Source organism: Bicyclus anynana, chromosome 8 (assembly GCF_947172395.1).
Source record: "Bicyclus anynana chromosome 8, ilBicAnyn1.1, whole genome shotgun sequence".
Classification (NCBI taxonomy): Eukaryota; Metazoa; Arthropoda; class Insecta; order Lepidoptera; family Nymphalidae; genus Bicyclus; species Bicyclus anynana.
The window spans coordinates 7,395,238-7,422,813 of NC_069090.1; the positions used below are offsets into that span (position 1 = coordinate 7,395,238).

At 34.7% G+C, this 27,576-nt stretch overlaps 1 protein-coding gene across 2 annotated transcripts; it reads left to right on the top strand.

Annotated features, from left to right (window-relative positions):
* The first annotated feature begins 81 nt into the window (after positions 1-81).
* LOC112047731 (GATA zinc finger domain-containing protein 10) lies at positions 82-27,373 on the top strand. 2 transcript variants are annotated; one of them, XM_024084945.2, is made up of 9 exons: positions 82-753; positions 12,092-12,230; positions 12,913-13,009; positions 13,735-14,497; positions 16,914-17,018; positions 17,944-18,012; positions 19,525-19,608; positions 20,118-20,194; positions 22,467-27,373. In XM_024084945.2, exons 1-9 carry the CDS (start codon positions 543-545, stop codon positions 22,488-22,490), a joined length of 1,569 nt encoding a protein of 522 aa, XP_023940713.1. In that variant the 5' UTR covers positions 82-542; the 3' UTR covers positions 22,491-27,373. The 2 variants fall into 2 exon arrangements, with proteins under 2 accessions (XP_023940713.1, XP_023940714.1); XM_024084946.2 differs by having other exon boundaries at positions 120-741.
* The last annotated feature ends 203 nt before the right edge of the window (positions 27,374-27,576 follow it).

Sequence of the window (27,576 nt, forward strand, 5' to 3'; positions counted from 1 at the left end):
ATATCGATTAAAATCTTTATGTATTATCGCTTTAAAAATCATATTCCAGAACAATACACAAAATGTCAAAAGTGTAAACAAACCATAGATTTACGAGTCGGTACAAGAAACAAACAAAGAAAGAAAGGAAAGATACAAAGGATCATGAAAAGATGGACAGCCTTTGCGCAAAAAATTAGCCAGCTGCTCTGTCAATAGCACTAAGTCGAGGCGTAAACAGAAATATTCCGTCGACTTTCTCTGTCTACTCCCTTAAATGCCTATTAGAATATTTTTAATCTGCGTGTATTAAATTCTACTTTGTCTTTGTTTTGTTGCTCGAGTGGCCATTTTTCTGAAAAAGTGTGAAGTGGGGAAGGGAAAAAAGGCGAATACATGTCAAATATTTCAAGGCTGCGGTGTGATGATTCTAATTTTTGCAAACGTGATAGCGATCTCTGCAAATAATTTCACAGTCCTATGTAACAGTGTTGTGTTTAGAGATAACTTCGCGGTTGCCGTGAGTGATCAAAACAAAGGTGGATGCGAATTTGACTAAAAAGATGGGTTATTATTGTACTGTACCACAATGCACTTCGCTAGCCGGCAAGACTAAAAACGTAAAGTTCCATCGTTTCCCTCGCGACGTACCAATGGCTGATAAGTGGAATAGTATTCTGAAACGCGGGAAACCGTACACAAAATACTCTAAAGTGTGTAGCCTTCACTTCACCCAAGCGGATTACAATGCCACAACAATGGGTAAGAATAAAGGTATTCGGGATTTTCCATGTCTGGGTAGTATACTTTAGAATTTATCATAAGTTTTCACTCTCTGATGAGTCATGGTTGACGTTACGCGATTTTTTGCGTCAGGGAAAACAGCGCCGGAAATATATGAGAGACCGGATTTTGCATATAATCGCATAAAAAACTTCGGCAATGCCCTTTATATCTTGTACGTTTGACATTCAGAAGACCTATTTTTTATTTGTCGAATAAATTTTCGTCAAATTGCGCGTTTTTGTTGGGAAAAAATATGCAAAAGTTTCATCATTGTTCAAGTTAACTTTTCCTGTATGTGTGTTGCTGGTTAAATTATGCACAAGAAGCAAAAAAAAACTTGATTTTCCTCTAAAATCGTAACACTTGTTCATGTAAACAAATGAAACAAGATGAATTGTTTATAAACACCAAGTACAGCTGTCAAAGAGGATGTTTTAGGATTCCATCTGTAAATAAATAACTTTAAAATTATTTCTAGTAAAAATAAATGTAAAATTACTTTGACTGACTATTGTCAACATATTTATTAAATTAGCATTATGCTAATGGGTATTATACAAATGAGTCCAAATTCTATTATTCTATAAAATGCCATTAGTATCATAGCTGTGCCCTCAGCTTTGTCTGTTTCTTTGTTTTTATACCAAATTCCATAAAATCAATACAAAATTATAAGTAAAGCATACATGTTACTCTAATTAAAACTTAATCTACTTGTGAAAACCATAAGAAATTTAGTAGTTTCAGCGATTTACTTTATTCATTATCAGATTATAATAAGGGTCACTAATTGGCCAGATCACCCTTGTTATAGGAGAGAGGATATGGAGTGTAAACCCACCACACTGCTCCATTGTTGGATGGCAGGCTTTACAATTACATGAAGCTAGGCATAAGTTGCTAGGAAGTCCTTGAAACTGAAGCTCTATTTTCAGCAGTAGATACCCATCAGCCGCCAATGATGAGGATGATGCATAAATTTAGATAGAAGATAGTATGAACTAAGAAAGGCAATGGTGTGTAATCCATTGTAACACTTACTCTAAAACCAATTTTTAGAAATACTTCTTCCGATTGGCTGCCCTTTGACGCTCAACCTGAGGATGACTGTGTTAAGTCTCATGTGCCTGTAATTACATGGATATATACCCTTCAGACATGTTCTATGTTCAGAGCCTGCCAACCTGCGTTGGTGCAGAATAATGAGTCTAAGCTCCATCCATCCATATCTTCTCCGATAGGGAGGGTGGGCCAGTCCTATAATGGGTTATTAAAATTATTAGACCAACTTTTTGCCTGTAGATATTCATCCAAAGCCTTGCAATCTCAATGCAGTGGTTTAATCATTAACTTGATTCTTAGAAGAAAGAAACTTAGTATTTTATATCCTGTCCCAGGATCTCACAATCTGTTGCTACATGTAAAGGTAACCAAAGAGGCAGTCAATGTTGAGGGTCTCCTAATCTCGTTTTCATATAGAAATGTTGTAGGTCTATGCTCCCAATCCTGCTTTCGTATAGGAATACTGTAGGTCTAAGCTCCTAATCATGCTTTCATATAGAATTGTTGTGGGTCTAAGCTCCCAAATTGGCTTTTGTATAAAAATTTTGTGGGTCTAAGCTCTCAATATCGCTTTCATATAGAAATGTTGTGGATCTAAAAATAAAGTTGGTGTAGAAAATGAATCTTTAATGACATGTCTACTCCCATCATTTTTGAATTTTCCAATAAATCAGTAAAAAATTTTTTTTTTCATTTCCCAAAAAAAAATCCACAACCATTTTGAATGACTTCCAAACAGATGTTTCATAAACAGATAAAGTGTTACAAACTTAAAAATTTTCATAATTGTATAGATATTTGGGCATATATATACAGCTTTTGCAATGCGCCTTCACAATTTTTTTTCATAATCAACATTAAATTGTTAAACCAAATTGAAGGAAACCATTTTCCCCTGATGACTACTGGAGTAAGATCTACAGCTTTAACAAAACACATGAGGTATCCAAGTTTTTATATTGATTGGCACAAAAAATTCCAAAATGATGAAGATATGTACTTTTTGAAGAATTTACAATGGGTCTTCCCTTTTTTTTTAATTATAAACTGTCCACAGATATATAACAAAAACAATCAGCTATAACAAATTTTTTTTTACCCTATCTATCGCTCCACATTTTCAATCAATCCGAAACAAGTTAATTTTTGTTTGAAACAAACAAATAAACAATAAACTGTTATCATCATGTTAGGTAGTTAAAAAGAAAATTCGACTGCAGGAAAAAAATGTGACATGATAAAAAAAACTGTTAACATTTTTAGGTTTTAGGAAGGTAGATTAACATATTTAATTGTATTTTTTTTAAAGCAAAATTTTGTAAACTAGGCTAATTAACATAATTTAAAATTTCTATTGAACCTACAAACATGTAAAATCATAAGGAAATTTGATTGAATAATTATTGTAAAAACAATTTCATTTCTTTTGATACAAGGTTTTTTAGTGATTAACTTGTTGCCAGATTACAAAGGTTAAAGGTCTACTGGTGCCCGGTTTACACAGAATGATCTTTGTTTAGTCATGCACAGGATAAAACATCTGGTAATAGTAAATTATAAAAATGACACATTTCTAACAGTTATGTATTATAAATTACATAAGTAATAATATTTATTAAGTGTGTGTATTGTAATAGAATACAGAAATAATATTATACAGAAATTCCCCTGTTTTAATTGTCTTTTTAAAAGAGGAATTTAAGTAACTATTATGTTTAAAATGTCTTACAGCATAAATAGCTTTGTTATTAGAATGAACAAATCATATTATTATAGTTATCGGTAGTACAGCTCTTGCCGATTAACTTGACACCTGGCTCAAATGATGTTTGTACTGTATTTGTATGGTTGTGTTTGTTAGCCAGGTGTCGAGTTAATCTGCATCATCATACATATAATGGGTTATATGTATGATGTTGCAGATTTTTTCTATTTAATTAATTAAAAAGTATATCCATAGATACAGATCCAAATAAGGATATTCTGATATGATATCTGTAAGACTCTTAGCTTTCTTAGTCAATTGCTGTTGATCATTGGCATACCTAGGATTATTTTATAGGGTAGGTCTGGCCCTGGACATCAAATATAGTATCAAATGTAGTATCAAATCTATTATCAAATCTAGTATCATAATAGAATTGTGTATCAGTAGCCCAGAATCCAAGGGTAGGCACAGGTCCATTCTAGGATGGGCATGGCCTACCCGGTCAACCTTGTAAAGTACATATTTGCTGTTGATGCATGAGACCTTGAAACAGTAGTTGACTCAACACTCACCACAACAACAGACGAGACATGTTTCGACTTGCATTGTGCAGGACTTTCTTGTTTGCAGTTTTGTGTGACATTGGGTAGCATAGATAATGCCTATGTTTATTAACTAGATGTGTCACAAAAAGCTGCTGTGCCATACCAAAATTAAACAATGAGGTTTTATATTGCCAACTAGGGGATGCTGGCGACTTCGTCCGCGTGGAAATCAATGTAAACTGAAAGTTTACATTGATTTCCACCCCTATTTCATCACTTTAGGGGTTGAATTTTAAAAATTCTTGAATGACATGTTTCAAATTTTTTTTTCATGACTTATAAACAAATTTTAAAAATTATAACTCTACAAAAAAACTTTCTATACAAACTTTCATCCCCTATTTTATCCCCTTAGGGGTGGAATTTATCAAAATCCTTTCTTAGGGGATGCCTACGTCGTAGTAGCTTTATGCATGCAAAGTCTCAGCCCAATCTGTTTAAAATTGACATAAACTTTTGAAGAATTGATCAAAATCCTTTCTTAACGGATGCCTACGTATCATTTACCGACATGCCAAATTTCAGCCAGATCCATCCAGTGGTTTGGGCTGTGCGTTGATAGATCACTATGTCAGTCAGTCACCTTTGTTATATACATATTTAGATATTGAAAAGTTGCTACAAAAAAAAGATGAGGGTAGATTATTTCTACCCTTGACATTTTGAAATTTGCATTTCACAGCAACTTTTTGTTGCAATCCAAGGATGAATTTTTAAATCAGCATAGTATTTTGGTCCAGGATCCGGAGAGCATTTTTACAATTGATTACGGTCAAGTAAATTTTTCGTGATTAGCTACATCTTGATGAGACACTCAAAATTTTTATCTATGAAAATTCTTAAGTAATTCTGGTAGCTAACAGGTTGACTAGGTAATAAAGACTTCTGAGCGTAGGAACAAGATAACGTACCACGCAGCGTCTCATTAAAGTTGATCAATTGTAGAAATGCTCATCAAATCCTGGACTGTTACGTGTGAAAGTTTAACAAACAAACAAACAAATTAGTTAATTTTTTAGTGGGGTTGTCGCTGTTGTCGAACTACCACAAATTCCGTTTAAAATCATTAATTATGCTACTAGAAATGTATAACAATGTTATGTTGCTTATGACTTATTTAATCTTCAGAGAAGTTTTGCTACTCAATGGTCATTCTGTTTATTTATGTCAAAAAAGGGCAGGATAAGATTATGTTTAGTAGCTAACAAAATGTTTCATATTATCTAATCAGATTCAGTATACAATATAACACTAAGATTTCTATATAAACATTAAGTTTGGATTTTGACAAATCTCGCATTACATAAGTGATAATGTTCTGTATTATCTTATCTATACTTTCTTTTCTCTATTTATATTATGTATATCTTCCAACTGTAAGATTTAAAATGTTGTAATGTCTTTTTCTTTTTCTTTTTATGTACTATACAAAAGAAAAATAGGTGCAGCACAAGATTTTAACCTGCCTCAAATCTTCATTATTGACAATGACTCGGCTCACCATTGAGCATGAGTTTCCTCTCACAATGCGAGAGGTTAGGCTAATAGTCTACCACACTGGCCCAATGCAGGTTGGCAGACTTCACACACACAAGAGAATTAAGTAAATTCTCAGATTTCCTCATGATGTCTTCCTTCACCATTTCTTAAAATGCACATAACTGAAAAGTTGACTTTTGCCTTTACACCTACCTAAAAATTTAAAATGTCTACCAGCACTCCTGCTAGCCGTTGCGCTAACGTCGAATTTCTGCAGCGTCTGCTCTACCATTGAATTGTATGTACTACGTACTAGAGAAGCTGTTTCAAGCCAAAACCATCGCAATCTGATTGAATATGGTTTTTCAATAAAAGAGGTAAAGCCTACTTAAACTATCTATAGTAGCGGACGTCAGCGACTGCGTTCGTTTTTTAGAAACCATACATTTTTCCGTCAATGACGCATTTTTATATCTCATCTCATCAATTTCATCCCATCCAAATCTATTTAGTGGTTTAGCCGTGAAAAGGTCTGACAGACTTGACAGATTTGCCTTTGCAGTTATAATATTAGTATGTATTATTTTCTGGTTTCCAAAACGCCTATCGCTCAACATACTAAGCTAACTAGAATGTATTAAGTGCGGCGATATAGCCGCATTTGAACGCAACAATAGTGATGAGTGGTGTCTTCTCTAGTACACATTACATGTGTAACTCAATGTGCTCTACTACTATAGTCTGGCAAGTTCGTTTGATAACACTCCCATGATATGCGGGCGACAGGGGGAAAGACTGCGCGGCTGTGAAATCAAATCGTGCGTGCGGAGAAGTGACGTGATCAGTCGTGGGTTTTTCATCCATCGCTACACGTCCCCCGGCGGCGTGCAACATCGGGCTTGTTACGAACGAAGTTGCCAAGCTATACACGTCTTTACGTAAATTCGGCAAATGCTTACGCCGGAGAAACGACAGTGTGAAGAGGCGGTTATAGTTCGAGATACACCCGCGTTTCCGGACTGAATCACCATTTTTATTATATTCTCGGAGCAAAAAAGAAACACATTCCTTAATAGACCGACATTTTGTGTTACGAAACAAAAATAAAAAATTAATTTGCAAATGATCGGATGTTACTGTCAGAGAGCTAATAATGATTTTTGCATGTGACTAATATAGTCATACAATCCGGCCTTAATAATAAAAGTTGAATGGCGGCTTGAATTCAACGATTGTTGTTATTATTTTACGAAATGAAGTAATGGCGTTATGCGAATTACCTTACTCTGATTTCATAGTTGTACGGGTGACAAATACGGGCTGTCTGTAATAAGGAAACTTGTCCGGTACGGGGCAACTTACGTACGAGTATGCTTCTGCGGGAGCACGTACAGGTCTCCAGCTGTGAAATTCAGCTTATTTACCTAGTAGCCGTAGAGTAGTATCCTTGTTCCCGTTTCCGTCAGAATACGGGGCTTAAACGTTCCGGTACGATGCCGCCCAGAAACCATCAAAGGCAGCGTGCACAGCGTAGATGCAAAAGTGCACTGCTTACTCCGAGGAACCTGTATTGGAGGCGGCATATTCCATTTTCTACTATTCAAATGTAGAGTGCATACTCTTGTTAGAAACCTTGTGCACGCCGCTGGTCAGAGGTATGGGTTGAATAATCTGGTACTTGTAAGCTCAGAATACTGAAATACGAGAACCTACGTTTAGCCGTCATTATAAAGCACGCATTGTGTCCAAAAATTGTACCTGTATAGCACGGCTCACATCTCATACAAAGAGAGAGTAATCGCTTGTTCGTGAAATTACACCAAAAAAGAGTAATTACAAGCCGTTGTAATAACTCTTCTTTGGTGTAATTTCTATGCGCGATCACACCTTCTGGAGTTTACTGTATTCTGAGCTTCTGAAAGCTCGCTTACATCGTTAACTGCGTCGTCACTTGACATCAGGTGTGATAGCTGTCAAGGGCTAATTTGTCATAGAATAAAAAAACCACGCTTTGGTTCTATTAGAGAGCTTACAACAATTACTTACACAAACAGGAAAACTAAATTGTCGCCACCAAATTTCTGTTATTCCGCGTAAAAATATTTTTTCCGTGATAAAAACTGACCTCTATAATATTATCAAACTTACGAACGATCAGTGTGATAGTTTATAGCTTACAGCAATTACTTACATTGATGCGCTGACAAGATAAATAACATCACTCAAAGTGGTCCCATTTATTCTTAGAACGAAAGAAATATGAATCCTAATTTCATAAAAGCTGGCCCATTAAACTACCATACGTACGTAAGTACGGTAGGCAACTATCGTAGATACAATACTTCATCATCATCATTAACAGCCGATGGACGTCCACTGCTGGACATAGGCCTCTTTAGACATCCAAACATCACGGGCCGCCAGCATCCAGCGGCTCCCTGCAACCCGCTTGATGTCCTCGGTCCACCTAGTGGGGGGTCGACCAACACTGCGCTTTCCGGTGCGGGGCCGCCAATCCGGCACCTTGAGCTCTAACGTCCATCGGCTCTTTGTACTATGTGCCCTGCCTATTGCCACTTCAACTTCGCGACTAGAGCTATGTGACGTGGTTCTACAGATATCCTCATTTCTTACCATACTTACTGGAACTTAATTGGAATTAGGATCGGTCCTACGGTCATACTTACTGGTACTTCATTGGAATTAGGAACGGTAAATCATCATTTAACTTCATGGCAACTCTTCCCTTCTCTTCGAAAAACTACACTTTCCCAAAGGGTTGTCTGGGGACAAATCCAAATTGAAACTTTTACCGCAATATATTACAAACTTCAATGAATTACACAAAAAGCATAAAGACGACTTTACAGAAAAACAATAATTTAATGTTATTTAATAAATAAAATTAAAAAAATCTGTTTTCTCGCGAAGTAACACTTTTTATCCGGAATATGATCTACCAATATCTTCAAAGTTCAAATTTTCCGTGTGATAGTCCAATGTTAAGCTAAACAAAACTTTTGTCTATAGTTCTATTCTAGCAGACGCCCCGCGGTTTCATCGCGTACTTCCTTCCCGTGATAGTACGGTGATAAAATACAGTCTTATGTCACTCTTACACTAGAATTCATAGACGTTGTAGGGGCACCCCAGGAGCTGCAGAGTGTCGAATTTAACCTGTATTTGTTTGAGAATTTGACACTCGGTGGTTGAATGATCTCCTGGGGGTGCCCCTACGACGTCTATGAATTCCACTGTTAAAGCCTCAGACCAATTATAGATGGACCAGTATCGCACCCAAATTCAAGAACAAAATAATCTTTCATTTTCTGTGGATAACAAGCGTAGATTTGGTATATATCTTTTTTTTAATCTTCTTAAAAGAATATTTGCCATATCTTTTTTTTAATATGACTAATATTTCCATTCCCCTCCAATTAGTCGGGGAAGACTGTTAGGAGTGGGTACGACAATAGACCAACGGGGCGGGGATCGAATCAACACTCCTCAGTGATGAGTCTGACCGCTCTTACCGTTGAGCTACTGAGGCTTATCTTATAATAGACTATTGGTTTTTGTCCGTTTTTTAGAGTATTCAACTACACAAAAATATATTTATACAAAAATCTTTAACCGACGGACACGATTGCAACTATGAAACATCGATATTATATAGACAGTTTTTAGAATCTCATTAGATCGTTGATCACATATACTTTGATCGAAAAGTAACGTCTACCGAGACAGGTTCTATAATTCAGTAATTGGTCTGAGCTTAAAGCGATTCGTCAGTCAGCACTCGTCAGTCACGGTCATTATCATTATCATTAACATCTGATATTGATCATTGCAAAGTCAAAGATTATCAAATAATATGATGATGATTGTGATTTTAAAATAAATAATAAACACAAGATTACATAACTATGTTCTTTGTTCAGATTTGCAGAAACTTGAATCAGTATTTTTTTTATCGTACTAATAGTCATAAATTATACTTTATACTTATATACTTACGTTATTTTAGTAGGCCTTGATGTCAGCTATCACCCTGTAGAATATGTCGCACTATTTACGGGACACCCTGTATATTATAGTTAGTATAGTTTTTGACGGCCTCCAGTGTGGCGCAGTGGTATGCGCGGTTGATTACGAGACGAAGGTCCTGGGTTCGATCCCCGGCTGGGCCGATTGGGTTTTCCTTAATTGGTCCAGATCGGGCTGCTGGGAGGCTTCGGCCGTGGCTAGTTACCACACGACCGACAAAGACGTACCGCCAAGCGATTTAGAGTTCCGGTACGATGTCGTGTAGAAGCCGAAAGGGGTGTGGATATTCATCCTCCTCTTAACAAGTTAGCCCGCTTTCATCTTAGATTGCATTATCACTCATAGGAGTAGGATGAAATCCACACACACTTCTTTCGGTTTCTACATTGCAGTTAAGGGCTAACTTGTAAAGAATAAAAACTATATATACTCGTAGTATAAGTTATAAGTACATCATAATCAACTTGTAATTATTTAGAAACTACCATTTTGCGTTTGGCCAAGTCCGCTGTTGAGGTCTTATACACCAAATATACAATTCATGATAAAAATATACCAAAAAAAAAAACAGGGAAAAGAACGTTACAGAGATCATGACATGGTCAGAGGAAAATTACTTGCTCTGCGTTCAATTTCATATTGGGAAAACCCTGTTACATTTGTAATTGTTTATGTTAAACATAAAATTGATTCACGCTTGATAAACAGGAAACAGATAAACTTTGGATATTTGACACATAACAGGCTACGGACTGAATTATGTTCAAGGGTTAATTATATATTATGTTACCACCCCTTTTTCATTCTGTAGACCTCTGTATTTGCTGTAGACCTCATATAGGGGCTGTAGAGTTTGGCTAATGAAAGTAGACATTGAAATCGCCCGCCAAATTTAAAAAATCTTTTAAACGAATTAAAAAAACGTGCGTTTTTATATTGTGTTTATTTCATTTCATTTTGTGTTTAAATTATTTTTTTGTTTGTGAATACATTATTCCAATATTTGCACTATAATTTTGAGAATTTACTCCGATATTTTCTTAATGTGGCGAGCGTTTTCAGTCTTTACTTTCATTAGCCAAACTCTAGCAGGGTCACCAGGATGCGTTTTTAGAAAGAAAAACGGGGTAAATCTATATCTTCTTAATATAGTAACAAAAAGTAAAGTAATGAAGTTAAAAATCATTAGTGGTAATTTTTAACGGATAAATATTTTAGTGGAGCATATGACCTCTACCTATGAATCGGAGGGCGTAGGTTCGAATACGGTCCGGGGCATGCACCTCCGAATTTTTAGTTAAGTGCAATTAAATTTTACGTGTCTTAAACGGTGAAGGTATATCGTGAGGAAACTTGCATATCTTAGAGTTTTCTTATTTTTCTACGTGTGTAAAGTCTGCCAATCAGCATTGGGCCAGAGTGGAGGGCTATTAGCTTAACCCCTCTCATCCTGAGAGGAGACTCGTGCTTAACGGTGATCCGATTATGGGTATAAGTATATCATTAAAATTTATTCCCTAGAACTGGATTCCGAAGAATCTACAACTGATAAAGCTTGTTTTCCCAGTTCCAATATTATCAAAATTATCAATTTTTCACGCAGTCGAGTAATTTATTAATTCTTTGTTTTAAATGTAGGTATCACCAAAATATAACCGTTTAATAAATAAATATTGCTTTATATATTCTATAGGCGGTACACTGTAACGCATAGACGCAGGTTGATATATTAATTAAGAAGATTTAATTAAGAATCAAATGTTCATATTTTCAACTCGTTGTTTTCCATGACGCGGCAGCGTCATCCACATGGTTTTACTTTTATATATTTATTTACACAGATTTATATTTAGCTAGACACCGTTTTTTTTTTCTTGAATATTAATTATGTTATTGGTGTTAATTTTTTACTTGTTCTTTTTGTAAACCGTTGCTTGGCAGTGGCCTTTATATCCCACGACCATCTGACGCCGCGCGGTTTCATCCGCGTGGTTCCCGTTCCCATAGGAATACGGGAATAATATATAACCTATAGCCTTCTCGATAAATGGGCTATCTAACATTGGAAGAATTTTTCAAATCGGACCAGTAGTTTCTGAAATTTGCGCGTTCAAGCAAACAAACAAAGAAACTAACTTTTCAGCTTTATAATATTGGTATATATTTTATAAGAATCATGTAGTGATATGCAAAAGTAAACAATTTCCAATAGTAACTAGCATTTATCGCCTTTTTTTAGCATTATTAATATCATTTATTAAACAACTAGAATACGAACCAATGTGAAATTGCACCGCGGGAAATAATAATCCAGTATCTAGTTAAACATAAGTCTGTGAGTTCATGCTTTAAATTAATTTCATTATTAGATCAATATGTTGTAGGTATAAATACTTTTTGTTCAATAACCTTAAATTGTTACCAGGTCAATGGAAGACTCTGTCAAAGGACGCGATCCCATCACAGAATCTCCCTAAACTGAACCCCGATGGCACAGTGATGGTAATCAGGAAGAGCCGCACAGTCAAATACAAGGAGAGCAAAAAAGACGATCTATCTATAAGGTATTATTTTTTTTAACTCTAGCTAGCAGATAACCTAACTATTATAAAAATCGTCATAGATGGTCCATACAGAAAGTACTCGTATTTCAAAAATTTGGTTTTTATATTGTCCGGGATCCGTGGAGCATTTTTACAATTGATTACTATCAACTATCAAGTTAATTTTCCGTGAGTAGCTTCAACTTGATGAGACGCTCAACTTTTTTATTTACGAAAATTCTTGATTCTGGTAGCTAATTGGGTTACCGGGTAACAAAATTTTTAAGCGTCGGCAGGTAAGTATACCACACAATTTGTAGGACACTGTGGCTGTTCAGTTGTATCACTATTAATTAAGTAACAGTAAAGAAAACAGTTGGTTAGTAACAACTTCTAATAACATCAACAAAAGTTGTTACTAACCAGATGTTTTTTTTACTGTTGCTTAATTAATAGTTGTACAACTTAACTTAAAATAGTAATCAATTGTGAAAATGCTCCACGGATCCCGGCCTATTCTGTTATTCTTCCTTTGAAGATATTTAGTACTTACTTAATTTCATTCAAAACACAGTCAACTAAATAAATGTTAGCTAAATTAGACAGATCCTTTAATGTTATTTCTTCTTCAATGTGCACATTGTCACATGTTTAATTTATTTGTTGTTAGTTATTATCTCAATATAGTATGTTATAATTTCAGCTGTAAAACAGAAAAGTGGTCAAATTTGAGCCAGACACCGTTGCCTTTGCCATTGACACCCACAGAGGTCCTAACGTCGGAGCAGCAAGACAATCATGTAAGTTTGAATAAGTTAATTAATACTAGGCGCCCTAGCCCGGTCTAGAATGCGAGCCATGGGATAATTTTATATAAAATATTATAAAGAGGAAAATTTTGTTTGTTTGTATGTTTGTTTGTTTGTTTGTTTGTTTGTTTGATTGATTGTAATGAATAGGCTCAAAAACTACTGGACAGATTTTAAAAATTCTTTCACCATTCTAAAGCTACATTATCCGCAAGTAACATAGGCTAAATTTTTTTTTGGAAAAAAAATAGTGTTCCGAAAGATATTTGGGTTTTTCGGACACAAGGTGTAAAAAATCAACCAGAAAAGTAGGGTAGGGGTAGGTAGGAGTAGGGTAGAGGTAGGGGGTAGGCTAGGGACGTAGTTTCACGCGGACGAAGTCGCGGGCGTCGGCTAGTTTTATATAAAATAATAAATAAAAAGCCTTTAATGCTGAGTTTGTTTACAGTATGAGTACGTTTAAAAATGTGCCAAACTAGTTATTAAATATACAATTTTTTTAGTAAAATATATGTATTTTTTGTCAATAAAATAAGAATAACAATTACTATAACCGGCAAAATGTACAGAAATAAGCCACATAATTTCTGTATATTTTGCCCAATCTATTGGTAAATGAATTTTCAAAATCGGTTCAGTGGATCTAGAAATTACAACCTATGAAACTAATATTACTAGCTTAAAGCATTTATATAGAAAAGATTTATCTTTTCCAGTTGGCCTACCGACTGCACACCCTGAGCTCTATAGCGAACGCTATAGCACCGAACACGTCGCCGCACAACCAAATACAGACAATACAGAAAGCCAGCACTTCGCCACACATTCACAACACTCCACACAACACTCCGCATACCACTCCGCACAACACTCCGCATACAACTCCGCACAGCACTCCGCACAACCAAGTCCAGACAATACAGAAGCCGAGGAAACAGGACGCGATAATGCAGACCGACCCCGTACAGCTGGACGAGGATGACCAACAGAACAGCTACAGCGAATCTGAGAAATCCTATAATGATTCTTACGCGCAGCAGTACAGTGACGTCAAGAAATACGAAATGCCCAAAGACTTCTCGAAGACCACAGAGGAATACATACCGCAGACGAACGATGAAGAAGAGTACAACAAAGGGGCGGAGAAATATGCTCTGGAGAGAAAGTGCACCCCCCATAACGGTTACGACAAGATGGACTACCCAAAACAGATTATAGAAAATGGCTACCAAAAACCAGATGTCTATACTTTCAATGAAAAAGACTACCAAAATAGGCCCGAGCCATACAGCTATCCGTCTTCCTATCAAGACAGTGTAGAAATATTGAGAAATCAGCAGCACAACTTACAGATTTTGCAAGAGCAACACAGAATTACAGAGAATCAGAATTTTTTTAATGAGAATCACATAAAGCAGGAGATAGATTTTGGCAATGAGGAAGAGAAGTTTCTTTATGAACGGAGTAAAGAGCAGATTGGTGAGTGACGAAATTTTCCACCTATATATATTTTGTTTATTATTCACTAGCAGAACCTGCAGTTTCAAATGCATAATTCCCGTTCCCGTGGGAATATGGAGATAAAATACAGCCTATGTTTATCCCTGTTCCTGATAATATGGAAGGATTTTTCAAATCGGCCCAATAGTTTCAAAGCCTATTGAAACAAATCTTTTCTTTTTATAATTTAGTAGCAGACGCCTACGACTTTGTGTGGAATTCCTGAACCACGATATTATATGACGTCATAGTGAATTAAATATGGCGGATGACATGGACGAACAAAAACAATACAGATGTAACGAATTTGAATTTGACTGCATCTTACTAAAAATATAAAATACCATAATTTAAAAAATCAACTGTAATTAATGTTATCATAAAAATAAAATTAAAAAAATGTACATTTTTGAACATGATATACTAACAAAATTTTCTATATGAATATTATTATATTTGCTTAATTCTTTTAAATTAGAACAGAACACTCAGCAGAGAAGTAAATTCTGAATATGTAAATCTAAAGTTACTAAACTAGTAAATGTATTTTGAGTCAGTATACTAAACATGAATTAATATTGAAGAAGTAAATTACAAAGACACTTGTTTATGGTGATTCATTTTAGAGTTCCATCCCCTTAATAGAAAAACCTTTTCACTAATTTACATATTGATTGGTAGAATTAAATATTATTACACCAAGTCTTCAGCGGAATCGGAGTATGTTTCCAATGATGCTCTTTTTAAAATCCTTTTTAGAAAGAGAAATCGATCCCGGGTTTATGAATTCGTTTCTTCTTTTTTTTTCTCGGCCACGGCGGTCGATCTCATGGTAAGGTTAACCATGTATGCAGGAGATATGATAGTGCACAAGTGTGTGGCGCAAGCACAGGTGCATTCCCTTTTTCCTAACTCTCATAGTCTGATGCGACGGCAGATGTGCTCTCCGAAGCACGGGGGTGTACCAACACCGCCAACTTCTCAACTCTAGGCTACTATTAAGATTTTTCTTATAACAATAATCCCAATAACGTATTTTTTATGTTGGCCTGATCCGGGATTCGGACCCTGGACCTCATTGTCTTACTTAAGAATATTTTTAGGAAACTCAGAAGTGGATTACAAAAGTAAGAACGGTTATGAATCACAATATTTGTCAGGCCAACTTAATTAAAAAAAATTAACTGTAACCAAAATAAGACCCTAGAATGGCAGAGAATGACATTGAGTGGAGTCATGCACTTCTAAACGTCGTGTGTAGGTTTAAAGGCGCCTTTGACAGTTAATAAACACTCCCCTTTTCCAGTCAAGTCACTTTCCATGACAAGTGCCTTAGATCGCCAGTCGTTTCCGCCAACTGATCGATACCCCTCTCTAACTCCCCACTCTTTTCGTAAACAGGTCGCGCCACCTGACGTCATATCCGTCTCAGACTACTATTTCCTACAATATATTATTTAAATACCTAATATTGTTTACGGTTGTGTACAGTTGACAGAACCCTTGATGTGAAAGTCCTACTAACTTGGCTGCGATTTCATTTGAGCCGACGACTCTTGAGTGTCCAGTTAAAAATTTTCAACATAATAATATCTGACAATGCAAAAACGTGTTTAAATATAACAAGGAAAACATAAATTTATGAATAAATAATACCTTTTTTGTAAATTTACGTAGTTTGAATAAATATACGGCGCGTGTATTTAATAATTATAATAATATTCTGAGTTGTATTTTTTTTTATATAGCACTCGTGTATATTTTATTTATTCTAGCTTTTTACATTACAATTTTTATTTGCACCGTAACTGTATGCTGTAATTTTATACTAGCATATGCTTTGCCGTTTGACGTAGTTCCCGTTTCCTTAGGAATACGGGTATAAAACACGGCTTACTAGCGGACGCCCGCGACTTCGTCCGCGTGTAATTCATTTTACCGCAAATAGCCATGGATGTTTTCGTGATAACAGGTAGCCTATGTGTTAATCCTGTGTATTATCTATCTCCGTTTTTAATTTCAGTCAAGTCGGTTCAGTAGTTGCAGCGTCAAAGAGTAACAAACATCAAAACATACATTCGTACAAATTTCGCGTTTATAATATTAGTAGGAAGTAGGATAACTATCACAAATAACGTGACTTTTAGTTCGTAAAAGAATTTTCAAAAACCTTAGAAACTTTACCTTCATGTAATACTGGTATTATAACACTAGCGAATTTTAACAAACACATTTTCTTCAAAAGTCCTTTATAGTAAGCCTATGTCTCTCATTGAGTGTGGCTAACATATACAAAAATATAACAAAGATTAGTGCGATTTCAATCAAACAAACAAACATACTCTTCTTCTTTATAATATTAAGTATATATATAAGATATATGTATAATTTCCAGACGCGGGCTCTCTGTACGAGAGCCAGAGGAGGGCAATGGAGCAACAGAGACTAATGGAGCAAATCCAGCACCAAGTGAAGCAGGAGGAGCCAGAGTCGCATAGCAGTTAGTATCTCTTCTGTATACGAACTGCTTCTTTCATCTGCTTTCTTTCTGCGAAATTCTTTTCCATCATGAGCTTGTTCTTCTTCTTCATCATCAGCTTGTTCTTCTACATTCTTTTTATTCTATATGGTGGATCCACGCGTGTCAATTTATTGAGCCATTGTTATTAATTAGGGTTCCCTACATAAGTTCACTTTGTTGGCTGTTCTTCTTTCTGTACCCTTTTCAGCAATGTGTGGAATTCAGGAATCTACTTGAAATTTAAGCCGTACACTCCAGTCTATGGTCCCATGCAGTTGTGAAAAAATCAAACTTCCAAGTTTACATGGATGTACCAACCCATATTCGGCTCACTGCTGAGCTCGAGTCTCCACTCAGAATGAGAGGGGTTAGGCCAATAGTCCACCAAGCTGGCCCAATGTGGATCGGCAGACTTCACACACGCAGATAATTACGAAAATTAAGGTTCCTTACGGTGTTTTCTTTCACCGTTTGAAACACGTGATGTTTAATTTCTTAAAATACACAAAGCTGAAAAGTTGGAGGTGCCGGAATTGGAGGCAGAGGTCATATCCACTGGGCTATCACGGCTCTCTGTGCAAGTTTTACATAAATAAAGGTAAAAAACACATATTTCGACACATTTAAGGGAATCAGATCTAAAAAAAGACTTCCCGTTGATCTATGAAATTTGGCGTTATAGCCCACACAAGTACAAGAAAAATTCTCAAAAGTATAAAAATCAGGGGTCTATATACCTATTTCGGGAAAAACTCGGCAAAAACTGCGCAATTCTATACCTGAACTATTTATAATGATCGGCGAAAAAAAAAGTACGGAACCCTCGTTGGGCGAGTCGACTCGCACTTGTCCGTTTTTTTTAGTCAAGGGCTTGTAATTGAATAAAAAAAATGCGTATTTTCAGGTCGTGAAAATGTGATGCAGCCCCAGGGCAGCCCATATTACTCCACAAATGGACCTAGCAATGTTGCAGGTAATAAAAACTCTACATACTTCATAAATTGGCGTTATAAAAAAATAGAACGAGTGGCTGTGATAATAAAATCCTACTCCTACTAAATTCAAAAAATTCAAAATTCGTTTGTTTCAAGTAGGCTCAGTTTACAAGCACTTTTGATACGTCAGTTGACTATTTGTAAAATTTCTACTACCGGTTCGGAAGGTAGGTTCTGCTGAGAAGAAACCGGGAAGAAACTCAACAGTTGTTCTTTTAAAAAAAAAATCATACAATATTATAATATACAATTGATGACATTACACTTTCTTATAGTTTTACTTCCTGTGTGAAGGTGGAAGCTGATCCATCCATGGATGTTTGTTTGGATGATTGTTATTCTTTAACGGCGCAACTACTGTGCCGATTTAGCTGAAATTTGGAATGGAAATAGATTTTACTCTGGATTAACACATAGGCTACTTTTCATTCCGGAAAAATCCATGGTTCCCGAGAGATTTGTGAAAAACTAAATTTCACTGCCATTGTAGCACGAGTGATTTTTGTGCAATGAGGCGAATTGCACAATAGACCGCACGAGTGCTACAATTTCAAATTAAGTGCAGAGGCATACAATATTCTTTCTACAACCATAATAAATGAATTAACAATACTTAGTAAATCTATACCAATATTATGAAGAGGAAATAGTATTTATTAATGAAGATAATACTTAAATTAGCTAAACTTATTATAAAAATAAAATATAAGGAAATATAACTACAACTACAAAATTAAAATAAATTAAAATTAAAACTAATACCTAGAAATAATTATCGAAATTTGCCGCCCTTGGTAGGGTGCCCATCACGCAGGCAGCATTCCCGCGCTGAATTGCGATAGAAATTCTTTGCGCGAGAAAGCTGCCCGCCCGAGGGTCGCCTGTTGCCTCTCTGAGGCGTTTGCCGATCTCCTTGTGGAGAGTCTGAGCGCTCCTGCCCCACGGACCTAGTGTCTCGACGCCAAACGGGACGAATTCATATTGGGCGCCGAGACAACTGTATTTTAAAAAGAGGAAAGATTTCATTGTTTGTTTGTATATTTTGAATAGGCTACTGAACCAATTTGAAAAATTATATTGGTGATAATATTGTTACGAATTAGGATTCGAGGATTTGGAATTAAACACCTGGTGACTCATATGAGACTTTATTCCACTCCTTAATTCAAGTACCAATATCACCTGCAAACGTAGGCAATTCGTAGTCCAAAATCGTAGCCAAGCTCACTATTGCTCACTTGTATCGCTGGTAACACTTGATGTTCACTCCACTTCGTTTCGAAGTTCTCTCCGTCGCATATCATACCCACTCAGAACGCTTCCAGATCATTCTGGGAACGCCTACACGTGTTGTTTATTCCACGACATTCGACGTAAACAAGGCAATAAAACTTCTTATCTCAAATGGTATACAACCCGACATGGGCGAGCGATTATGAACCCTATGTCTGTAGTAATAGGGTTCTCCGTAACATTATTGTTGTTTCCAGGCGGCTACTACGACCAGTTGTCGCGACCGGGCCCGGAGCTGCTGATCGCGAAGCAGAACGCTCTGGCGGCGCACACGCAGCTATGTAAGCATTACAGGCTTTTTTTTTTTATTTTGACGGTCCTGGGTTCGATCCCCGGCTGGGCCGATTGAGGTTTTCTTAATTGGTCCAGGTCTGGCTGGTGGGAGGCTTCGGCCGTGGATAGTTACCAACCCACCTACAAAGACGTACCGCCGAACGATTTAGCGTTCCGGTACGATGTTGTGTAGAAACCGAAAGGGGTGTTGATTTTCATCCTCCTCTTAACAAGTTAGCCCGCTTCCAACTTAGATTGCATCGTCCAACCCATATTCGGCTCACTGCTGAGCATGAGTCTCCTCTCCGAATAAGAGGGTTTAGCCCATAGGCCACCAAGCTAATCAAATACGGAATGTTAGACTTCTCACACGTAGAGAATTAAGAAAATTCTCAGGTACGCAGGTTTCCTCGCGATGTTTTTCCTTCACCGTTTGTGGCATGTGATATTTAATTTCTTACAAGATAGTTTGTTTTATTATAATTTTATTAATTTTTATTTATTATTTTGGTTTCAGGGCAAAACATGAAACGGCCTTTCTACTATAGCGAGGGCGCGCCTTACAACGCACCGCAGCTGTTGCAGAGATATGAGGTAATTTTATAGGAAGTGACAAACAATCATATTAGAACATAGTCTCTATTAATGCTCTGTGGAAGGTTTGCGCTTGGCCTTTATATATACAGGTTGCCTTTTTCAACACTAGTAGTGCTAACATGCTAACGTGCTAACAATGATATTTTGTCGTGAAGACAAAATTCAACTAATGTCAAAACCGGAAATACCGCTATCTCTTTCATTGATTTGGTGCGAAAGAGATAGCGTCGTTCTGGAGGATAAAATTGTAATTGCAAAAAGCTAATTTTTCAGGAAAAAATAAAAAACCGAATTTTGGCGATTATTGACAAAGTAGTAGATTTAGATAAAAGTGAGAAAGCTTGAATGAAAGTTAATTTTTATAGCTTTTATTAAGCTTAATTGAAAAAAGCCTAGATATAATAAAAAAGCCATAAATTAAAAAATCAAATGTTACCGAAAATAAATCGTCACTGTATTTTCAATTTCATATTGTAATGCCCATTACCATTTTGTTCGCCGTACAGTCTAACCGGAATCCAATATTGTACTCTGCACTTACTGTTTTTATCTGTAGGTTAAAAACCTACAGTTAAAAATAAAACGGTAAGTGCAAGTGATGATGAATTACGCGCACCGACCGGAAGATTTTGAACGAGAATAAAATGGTAACTGATTTTATCATAATCAAGTCTGAAATTTTGAGTACCGGAAGACAATTGGGATGATGACTAGGTTTGAATATATTGATTTTATGATACATTCGGGTAAATAAGGTCAATATTAACTCATTTATACATAAAAAGCAAAGATTGACTGGATATATGCAAAATAAATAAAATTATAAAATTTCAAAATCTATTAAAAATCTTTTATCGTAATTAGATGAAAATTCATACAGTTTTAGCTTCCTTACATTAAATGTGACATTTTTTAATATATGAACTATAAACGTAAGCGCAGAAATAACAAAGATATTAGTAATTTTGTTTAAACGCCCATACAAATCTAACGATCATTAATTGCCTACGACGTCGACGAGCTCCGAAAGTAATGATCGCAGATACCCTGTTACTTTTACAAAATTGCTTTACTATTAGCATACTCTTAATTTATATACAATTTAAAAAACTGTCATCATCCCTATTGTATGGCTGTTTACCGTACTAAGAAGTAGGAATGGTAATATTATATTACCATTTTATTCTCATACCTTTATGCCAGTGACTATATCTTGGAATACTATTGTAATATTTTGTAACTTCGTTATTAAATGCATAATAATTACGAAAAAAATTGAGCAGATGATACCTATAGATCCCAAAAATAAAATAATACTAAAACACGTGTAATGGCAGTTACCATTTTATTCTCCGGGAAGCGCGATAGGACTGGGAAAACAGCGACGCCATTGGACGATATTTTGTTTATTTATCTTCACTTTATCGCATGTTAGCACTGAAATAGGCCTAAGATTCGCAGAATATAGTTCTATCTTACGTTGCAAAATATTGCTCATCTTACTTTGTGTTGGGACGACAGAGTGCGATATTCCAACTTCGCCGTTATTGGTGGATGTCGTATTTTTCTCTTAACGACGTATGCCACAGGGGGTTACCAATAACGCTATTCTGTAACTCCGCAATGTGAAGTCCGCAATTTGTCTCTATGTCTCTCTATCTATCTATAGTACCGTGTTAGAGTGAGAGAGAATGAGACAAATTTGAAGTTCATACTGTCAGGTTACGAAATAAAATATTTTTCGCTGGTCGCAGATATAACATTTTATTTATTTATATATTTGCACAAAAGAAAAACAATAACAAAGAAACAAAAGAAATTTATGTTGATTTATTTAGATTAAAAGGTATACGCAAATTGTATATACGAGTATAGCTAGGCAAGTTCGTTGATGACACTCCCATGATATGTAGCCGATGGGGGGAAAGACTGCGTGGGTGTGAAATCGTGCATGCGGGGAAGTGAGGTGCATCAGTCGTGGGTTTTCATTCATCGCTACACGCCCCTGGCCCGCGCGGTTTATCGGAAGTGTTACGTACGAATTTGCCAAGCTATAGTATTATAGAGTGTAAGATTTTAGAAATTATTAGGGTATTAGCTCATTACAGCGACCCGGCACCGGTAATCCGGCGGTTTTTATGATCTACGAGCTAAAATTAAGGTTTTGCTTAAATTAAACTGTTTACTTATTTTTTAATGTTATGGTTTTAATTTATATTCCACTACCCTCCAGCCCATACTTTATTTTTGTTTAATTTTTATTTTTCAGGACTTATCCAGAATCCTACAGTGATGACAGACATTCCAAAGTTATTAAATACAAATATATTATTTTATATAAATATAAAAACTACTAAAACCTTACTTCTCTAAGCGACGATAATCTCTTGGTGATTTATTTCTATATTTTTTTTTGTTTGATTATTTTTAAAATTGTAAATATTTCTTAATCTGTATTTTAAACATTATATTGCGTCTGTTTGGTATATCGGCAATCATAACTTTGACAAATACTGATTTAATTTTATATTAAATGGTTAGTTTTAAAAAAAGTATCTAAATTCAGATTTATTTGCGATTAGTAACTAACAATACAAACCTTTTAAAAGTGTAATAGAAGTTTCAAGTACTGGCATATTATATTGCACCATACGTGCAATATTAAATTTTCTTTTATACCATTGTATCATATACATAATTATTGGGATATTGAATTTCATATGAGAAATGCTTCGCAGGTTTCATTTAAATTATAAGGTTGAAGCTCACTTAAGCGACACCGCACCGTTACGTAGTCGGTGCGCACTTTCAAAGCATAAAATGGCTAATACATCTTGCCGCAATCTGGAATTTGGATGTTTTACGTAAAGCTTATTAACAATCTGTTTATTCGAATGTCCAAATTTGACTTATTTGCATGAAGTTCCTAGTCGTGATATAGCCGGTACTTGAATTTCGCGATAAGAAAGAGCACTAAAATTAAGTAAGGTGTAGTTGTTGGTTACTAATTACTAAACAAATAGATATAAAAAATAAATAAATAGACGTCACGTCTGTGCAATATTTCGTCACCAAAAATTAAAGTACTCTTTAAAAGATATATATCTTTTAATAAGAAATGAATTTTTATTTATGCTGTTCAGAAGAAAAGTCTATATCTGTATTGCACAGACTGAACTCACTTGTTGCAGTTTTTTTTTTTCAGATTTTATTCCTAAGCCTTTAAAATATTTATTATTTCTTAAATATGGGCGTCTACTGACTGGGTACCTAGTAAAATATTTTTATTATCATATTTTTTTATTGAATAAGTCATGCACCATATGGTTTTTTGTGAATGAATTCTACATCCATTCCCCACATTGCCTACTGTACGTAACTTTTCTCAACTATTGCTAAATAGATTATCTGTCAACTTAATCCAAAATTCACATAAATACATATTTACAACCACAGAAATACTATAAAAGATTTAGAAGAAGAGTTTTATAGAATGTACAATTTTGGGGTTTTGTCTGATGTCACTGCATATTTTATTCTTTACTCAAATCGAGCGATATTATGGTTAAAGCTTTTTGACAGTTCACATGTACCTATTCGGTCGACGCTTTAATGATCGTCTCGACCACTACGTAGGATAAATTCAATTATGTTTTTGAATTTATTACAAAGCTGTCATAAGCTGATATTTTTTCATCGATGGATTATATTAACACTATCTTGAATGTACGTTTGTCGGGGTTACGACATCAATGTGTGCGGTCCTATGTAGTGGGTTAAGACCTTTGCAGTTTCGTTACGTTTATAAGATTGATTTATAGTATAGTTTCGTTTTTTTTTTATATTCTCAAATCTATTTATACATGGAACCTTGTAGTTACCATTAATTTCGATATATCCGCAATCTTTCTACTCCATCATTTTCGACACAGCCAATAGTGGAAGTTTTCTCTTTTGCTAATGAATAATTTAGGTTCCATTTATCACTGCAATATTTAAGCGAAGATGTGTACCGCTGTGTCGATATTGATGGAACTGCAATGGAGGAGGAAGATAAAATGTTTAGGAAAGTGATATTTTATCGAATTTACTTGGCAATTATTAATGAGAGCGTAGCGTAAGTCGTAATTTTTTTTTGTTTGTCACAATCAGTGTTCGGTTAATTTCGATATTATGTAGAATAAAAATTCTTGCCAAAGTTTCGAAAATATGTTGCACGATAAGGCCAAGGCGCAAATACGAGGACTCGTATAGCGACGAGAGAATTTGTATCTGATTCATAAATCCATATATTTTATATTAAATAGATGAAGAAAAAACATTCGATTGCTTTCATAAAGTCATTGTAATTAATAATTACTTGAGGGGTGTAAATTTGGTGGGGGTGTTAAATTGAAATGGCATATAGGGTGGATTCATTCGCCTTTGATACACTACAATTCATAGTATGGTAATGTTAAAAACTTAGTTGTTAAACTCGCCTGGCGCTCAACATAGATGAATCGTTTGATAATTTGTTTCATAGAGAACAGCAATTTTTGTAAATTTAAAAACATACATACAACCGAACGTAGAACCTCCTCCTTTTTGGATATCGGTTAAAAAGATAAATATAATTCAGTCAGCTCACCTGTAAAAATAATTCACTTTGCTGGTGATGAGATCAATTAAAAATTGATTATCACCTACACTCTCGTCGCCTATCGCATGTTATTGAATTTTCGAATATTTTTACATTAGCAATAACAAAAATAGTTTTGACTACATTGTGAGGCGAATGCTGATCATTACCCTTTTTCAAACACCCCTTTAAAATTTACCACATTCTCTCAGACTACTTTACTAATGCTAAAGCTATATAGTAATAGCGTTGCTATTCGAATTGTGTAAAATGTGCGCGAGCCTTTATAGAAAAAAAAATATTTCGTAGTAAAAACGACGATTACTATGCGTCACTCCAAAAGAATTAAAAGGTTTATTTTCAACTATTTTGGTGTTAATTTATAAAATTAAACAATGCAAATAAAAACGCACATTTTAAGAATTCACATGTATTCGTATTTGTCGACGAGTTTTTAATCTCATCCGGAATTCTCAATGAAAAGCTAGTTTATGTTACAACATTAACATCGATAGTTTCAAGACTAGTCTGCCATATTCCGACAAATTCTCCGTTTCTTTGCTGATTGTTTTGTAAAACAATCATGATAATAACATTTTAAAATGTTATTAAATTAAAATCGTTATTTTTTTTTATTATGGGGACGTTTATATTGAAGTATACCTATTTACTAACAAACCTTTCATTCTATTTGGAGGTTACGTATACTAAAATCGTGTTTTGGACTTATTTACGTTTTAGTCATTTTAGAATCTTAACGATATTTTACTTTAAATTGATTAAAGATTTTTTTTGGTGCTGTTAATGTATGTTTTTTTTCCGAATTTCGTGCATTTTTTTTTCGTTTTAGATATAAAAAGCCGTAAATGTTATATTCGAGTACAATTTTATGGGATTTTTTACGCACACGTGTAGATAAAACGCTAGCGGTTTTTTTTTCGAAAAATTTTGTTAGTTTAAAAAATATATTTACCGTAATTTATAAGATATTATTAGAAACGCGGGATGGTAGAGATATTTCGAAACGGAGCGTGCATATTTTGTTTGTTATATTTTTTAGTTGTTTTCTTTTTCGAATTTTTCGTATCAAAATTGTGATTAAATGTAAAAAAAACGATATTTATATGACGAGAGATGAAAAAAATGTTTATATTTTATAAATGTGCGCTCTTTTTAGACCAAAGCTGTGAATTATTGTAAAGATTGTTTAAGAAAAAAATAGTTTTTCGAAAACGTAGTTTTTTATGCGAACCATTAAATTAAGATTTTTTTTGGTTTTTTAATGTTTTTAGTATAGTAATATAATCAAAGAAAATTTTATTAAATGTATAATTATTATTGTGAATAAAAAACATTTCAAACACATAGTTTGTGTGCTATTTTCGTGCAAATATTTTTTTCCCAATATATTCTAGAGTCAAACTACGTTTTTGAAGAAACATAATATGTGTTTTATGAACATTCCAAAAATATATTTTGTTTTTAAAATGGTTAAAAGATGTAAAAGTTGACTTAAATCGGTACTTACAGGTATTTAATTAGTTGATTAATTAATTACCTTGATTTTTCTAAAATGAAAATAAAAACGCTTTTTCATTTAAAATTTAGTATTGCCTATTATAATTAAAATTGCCTGAGATAATATTATTTATGAGCACAAAAGTAATAGATGCCATTTGTTATAATATATATAGTGAGATGTTATGACCTCTAGAGTTGTATAAATGTTTATTATCCACAACATTTATAGATACTATGTCACTATTATTTATGAAACAAGTACACAACTCTTGGATCATACACGAGTTAAAGATAGAAGAATAGTATAACGGTGCTAAATTATTGCTATCAGTGTAATCAAAAGGTGGAACGCACGAACAAACTTGAGTGGATCTATAAACAAAGCGTTATATTCTTATAACAATCCTTGGGTGGTCCTTGGATGATCCAACTGGCGCTATATGTTCATTTCTTTTATCTGACACTTATAATTTAACACTGCTTGTGTAATGTTTATGAATCGTTAGGCTTGACGTCACTGTCGCACTTGAATGACGTTATTCGTTCCATCGCCGACAATATACAATGTGACTTTTATTGGTTCGTTAAAAATATCTACTTAATGTACTTTCCAATTGCCTTAAATAGCACACAGATAGGTGCTATCATTTTCAATTATTATTAATTTTCGATAAATATTTTTTTTTATAATATCAAAGCTTTAAGTGTCTGAAAAATTGGATTAACACTATTCTAAAATGTCCATTTATCAATATGCATATTGCTAAAGCTATGGAATTTGTATATTTAGGGGTAGTAACATCTCACTGAGTTCCTTGCCTTGACTTTTTTAATTATATATTGCGTTTTAAATTTATTAAAAAAAAATCGATTTTTCACGATTGCCTGTGAAATTAAACTGTGTTTTTGGAATATTCATAGTGAACCGCAATTTAGTCGTTAAGAAGAAAAGATGTTAATTGGTAGATACAACATTTTGTTTATATATTTTTTACAGCAGTGGCCATTTCAAATAAAATAAGTGGAAAAAAGAATTGTTTTTAATTTTCATGTCACTCTGGCTTTTTAATTGATATCTAAAAAGGTTCTTTATTCGACCATAAGTTTGTATGTATGTTTTTACATGCTACATTTTCTCAAGAACTATTGATCCGATTTATAGTATGTTACTAACGGACTCGGTCTCCTTACCCTACTCCTACCCCTGCTCTACCCTAGCTCTGTTAGAATAAACCCT

Bases quoted from the DNA above. Each gene is read 5' to 3' on its own strand.
- LOC112047731 (XM_024084945.2), top strand. From the start codon at position 543: ATGGGTTATTATTGTACTGTACCACAATGCACTTCGCTAGCCGGCAAG. The intron at 12,231-12,912 runs GTATTATTTTTT...TTATAATTTCAG, and splicing joins AAAGACGATCTATCTATAAG to CTGTAAAACAGAAAAGTGGT. The intron at 14,498-16,913 runs GTGAGTGACGAA...TATAATTTCCAG, and splicing joins ACGGAGTAAAGAGCAGATTG to ACGCGGGCTCTCTGTACGAG.